General features: G+C 34.3%; 1 protein-coding gene and 1 long non-coding RNA gene across 2 annotated transcripts; both read right to left on the bottom strand.

Moving 5' to 3' along the window:
* Nucleotides 1-299: 299 nt before the first annotated feature.
* Nucleotides 300-850, bottom strand: LOC128865029 (uncharacterized). The gene is made up of 2 exons (XM_054104902.1): nt 693-850; nt 300-640 (listed from the first exon to the last, which is right to left on the bottom strand). The coding sequence occupies exons 1-2, from the start codon at nt 780-782 to the stop codon at nt 485-487; spliced, it is 246 nt and encodes an 81-aa protein (XP_053960877.1). The 5' UTR covers nt 783-850; the 3' UTR covers nt 300-484.
* A 2,101-nt stretch (nt 851-2,951) lies between these two features.
* On the bottom strand, nt 2,952-3,820 carry LOC128865173 (uncharacterized). Its single transcript, XR_008454766.1, has 3 exons — nt 3,600-3,820; nt 3,125-3,540; nt 2,952-3,055 (listed from the first exon to the last, which is right to left on the bottom strand). It is a non-coding gene; the product is annotated as an uncharacterized LOC128865173 (long non-coding RNA).
* Between the last annotated feature and the right edge of the window lie 642 nt (nt 3,821-4,462).

The following is a 4,462-nucleotide window of genomic DNA, read 5'->3' as shown; positions in this document are numbered from 1 at the left end:
TTCTCCATCCTCAGCATCCTATTCGATGCCTGACTGAATCCTCAGGATTTCCTTAAAATAAGATTCAAGGATACCTAAGTGACATTTGTATTCAGCAGGTGTAACTGCCTCTCCAGCTTTTCGCAAACTACCATCGATGATGTTTTTTGCAAGTTAAGCACACTCATTTTTTATCCGACTGATATTGCAACCATGACTTTCATTGGCCATTAGTTTATTTGATTCCAGCCAGCCGAAATTAAATTTTACTTGACTGTTCGCGGGTATGTAATGTTCAGTGTGGACCGAATTTAGTCTTCCTTATTGTTTATTTATTAAAATTCTATTTATATCACAAAGCTGAACTATGAAATATACATAAATAAATCGTGAATTATGATGCTCCTTATTAGTAGATTGCGAAAGAACTCCAATGTACCAGTTTAAGTGATCCAAATGATTTGTGGAATATGTGCATATACCGATCCTGTATGCATACATATATTCACTTTGGATGATTATTTTGTTCAATGACATGACTTGTAAACTCCTCGAAACGTCGCAAAGCTTCCTTTTTCTTTTCCATGGTCAAATTGTTTGATAATCGAATCAGTATGCAAATTGTGAGGGCTGACAATATACCAATCGCGAAGAACATAACCTGTAAGAGAAATTATGTAAATCGGGGGTGTAAAACATTTATTATCAGTTACCTTATATATCAGCTTGGGTCCTCGCTTTGGGGTTGGCTCAGGATAATTTCCTTCAATTATCATTTCTTTTTGGAAAGATTTTGATTGCATTGTATGTCTTATGTTATTTTAGTCCCAAAAGTCATATTTTATATTCTATTTTGACTTCTAAATTTTATGGGTACTCCGGTTCAAATTAAAATATATCTAGCAAGTTGATAAGCTACTAAATGCATTCCTTTGGTCAGCTAACGTTAGGATAAGGCCGTTCCGGTTTTTTTCAAAAGCTAAAGATTCTCTCTAAATCCCAAATGGTAGTCGCGCACCAATCCATTCGGTTACGGCTGCCGCTAGCAAAGTTAATAGGATTAATAATGCGCTAAAGGTATATTATCACAACATTTCGGGTTTAAGGACTACATCATTGTTATTGTTGAGACGTGGTTGACCTCGAACTTTTACCATTACGAATTCTTTTATTCAAATCCGTACGACGTTTTTCGGAAAGGCCGGATGCTACTAAAACTGGTTGCTTAAGAGGAGGTGGCGTTCTAATTGCCGTCAAAAGAAGGTATGTGCGTTTTCAATTACGCTCAAAAACGACGGCACGTTTCTTGATCAACTTTGCACCTGCATCGAGGACTATAAATCATATGGCTGTTTATATTTGATCGCCTCGTATATCCCGCCTAATAGCAATTTGGAGTTACATAAAGCGAATGTGGACAATATCACTGCTCTAGTTGTAGATAATATAAATGATGATCATCTTTGCGTATTAGGTGATTTTAACTTATGCAACATAATGTGGTTTAAAAATTTCGCAAACGCGGCACTCTCACCTAGCAATGTCACTACGAATTTAGAATCTTACTTTGTAGATAGTCTCCTAAGCATAAATTTTACTCAAATTAACGGAATTTTTGATAAGTTAAATCAAATACTAGATCTAATCTTTGTAAGTGATGATAATAATTATTGTGCATCACAGTGTAATTCTTTAGTATCTGATACTGGTGTTCATCATATTTCTTTAGATATTAAGTTACAATTCTATTAGTGTTTACCTTTATCGTGTATTGATGAAACTACTTTCAATTATGCAACCTGTGATTAAGTCAACATAAATAATTCCCTTTTCGAATTTAAATGGAATGAATTATTGTCCGACTTAAGCATTCACAGTTATTTTTGTTATTTTAAATCAATAATGCATGAATTTTGCATTAATCATACTCCTTTAAAAATGAAGAGCTGTTATAAGTTACCTTGGCATAATAAGCAAATCAAGAAATTAAAAAATCTTAAAAATAAATACCTCAAGAAAAGCAAGAAGTAATCAATTAATTTTTGCAAAATACAAGCAAAAGAAATTTAAATCCTTAGATGATCTGTTTTTCAAAAACTATATATAATAATTAATACTGAGCGGAACATCAAAACTAATCCGAAGTCATTATGGAATTTTGTAAAATCTAAAGTCGAGTTCGAGATTACCTGCACGGTGGTAGTGGATAACAAAGTAGCAAGTAAACCTGCTGAAGTAGCTAACTTATTTGCAGACTTTTTTATGTCTAATTATGTTTCAATTGATGAGGTATCCCCTGACTTTTCATCTGAGATATCATCATATCTAAATTTTGGCAAATGTGCATCTCATCTGATTTCGTTTACAAGTGGATGCTTTCTCTCAAACCTTCGTCATATAGAGAAGCTGATGGTCTTACACCTAATTTTGTTTAAGAATTGTCCAGCGTTAGCAATTCCTCTAGAAATTATTTTTAATAAATCTTTATCTACGGGAACTTTCTTAAATGATTACACCTTTTTTTAAAAGTGAAAAATGATGTTCGTAATTATAGGCCGATTTCTAAGTTATCAATCATCTCTAAACTGTTTGAATGCATAGTAAAGGACAAAATTTATTTTGCGGTTAAGTCTTTAGTTAACCCAAGCCAACATGGCTTTGTAAGTGGCCATTCTACAGCAACTAATCCCGCTGTTTTTATCGAATTTTGTATTTCACCGTTTTCTAAAGGGCTCGAAGTTGATTGCGTCTACACTGACTGCTCTAAATCATTTGACAAAGTGTCGCACAAGATTTTAGTAAACAAATTGGGTTGCTTGGGCTTTCACTTCACCTTTCTGATGGCGTTTTATCGAACCACTTTGTTGCTACTTCAGGTGTCCCCCAAGGAAGCATCTTAGAGCCACTTCTTTTTGTCATTTTTATCAATTACATAAGCAAATGTTTTAAATACTTTTTCGAATTTATTGCTCTTCGCGAATGATTTAGAAACCTCTCATCTGTGAATAGCTCAGGGAATGCTCAGAAGCTTCAACTTGAACAATCTACATCGTTGGTGCAAAATGTGGCGTCTTTCCTTAAATATTAAAAAATGTTTTAATTTAACATTTTCGAGGCGTCAGTGCATTTTCAGCATATCCTATACCATTTCAAATGATGCACTACAAAGTGTGAGAGTTAAGGGATCGTGGAGTATTATTCGATACGAAATTTGCCGTCAGTGCCCGCATGAATTTTATTCCTTCAAAGTCATATTCGGTTCTAGGCATTATCCGACGTAATGCAACTGAATTTTCTGAACCGTATGTGATATAAGTACTCTAAATTATAATACGAGTATTTAAACATTTCTTTTTTATAATTGTATAAAAAATATAATATCGAAGTTTACGGTTTTCCACTTGGTTGCACTTCCGATGAACTTATGGTGGTGGTAATAGCCTCCGGATATTCATGTTTTCCACCATGCAAAACGAAGAGGGAATCCATAAATTGTATTACCCAAAAAGCAATGATTACAAGTCCAATCCCCACTAAGCCTGTTATGGCGGCTCCAAAAATCTTAAACAATAAGAAAAAACTTTCTACATCGTTTGTCACATCTATCAAAATGAACTAACACATTCACTTGTATCCACTAAGAACTCATATATCGCTCTACGTCTTCCTCCGAGTGTAGCATTTCTTTCTTGATCTGGCATAATATAAAAAAATGTTGAACTAAACCCGGTCTGCGCTCTCTAAGGACGGATCTTCTGTTAAAGGGCTTCGCTTCTGAGTTTTTGGCAGTACTGCATGAATCGTACTTGCTTTTCGAAAATCCAACCGTTTGACAAACAAATACACATAATGACAAAGGCAGATAATACACCGATTGACAGAAAATGAACTACAGCAAGTAAGGAAGTGCTGAATTTCGGCCGGGCTGAGCTTTATATACCCGCGCCCAACTTAGTATACATAACTTAATTTGTGCTAGTTATTAGTTATTGGAATCAAACAAACTATAAACAATAAGAGTTATAACTTGTATCATCAGACGGAGGGCAGTTTTAACACATAAAATGTTGGGAAGTTTTCATCCGATTTCAATTTTACTTATGGCTATCTAAATGAGGTGGAGAGCAATAGGTATATTAAGTTTGGAAAAGTTTTATTAAGTGGTTATCGAGACTCTTCGTGTGACTGTTCATTTTGCTGTATTTATCTTATAATTCATAATTTTTTAAATACTCAAAATATAAATGTATAAAGCGAATCTGTTAAAGATGGTATTGGTAGACAAGTGTACATTCGGATGTTAGCACAAAATTAAATTACGAGAAGCCGTTCCATTCCCACCACAGTCGTATGCTTCTAGCTGCAAGTTGATGTCGGATGTGCAGCGTAGTTCGTCCTTTTCTTTTTAATTTTTGCTTTCTAATACATTCTGTCAAAAAAGTACCGGGAATTGTTCAATAGAACCCAAAATAATTGTTTAATC

Source organism: Anastrepha ludens, chromosome 5, assembly GCF_028408465.1.
Source record: "Anastrepha ludens isolate Willacy chromosome 5, idAnaLude1.1, whole genome shotgun sequence".
Classification (NCBI taxonomy): Eukaryota; Metazoa; Arthropoda; class Insecta; order Diptera; family Tephritidae; genus Anastrepha; species Anastrepha ludens.
The sequence above is the reverse complement of the archived record's forward strand: the minus strand, read 5'-3'. Positions and strand labels throughout refer to the sequence as shown.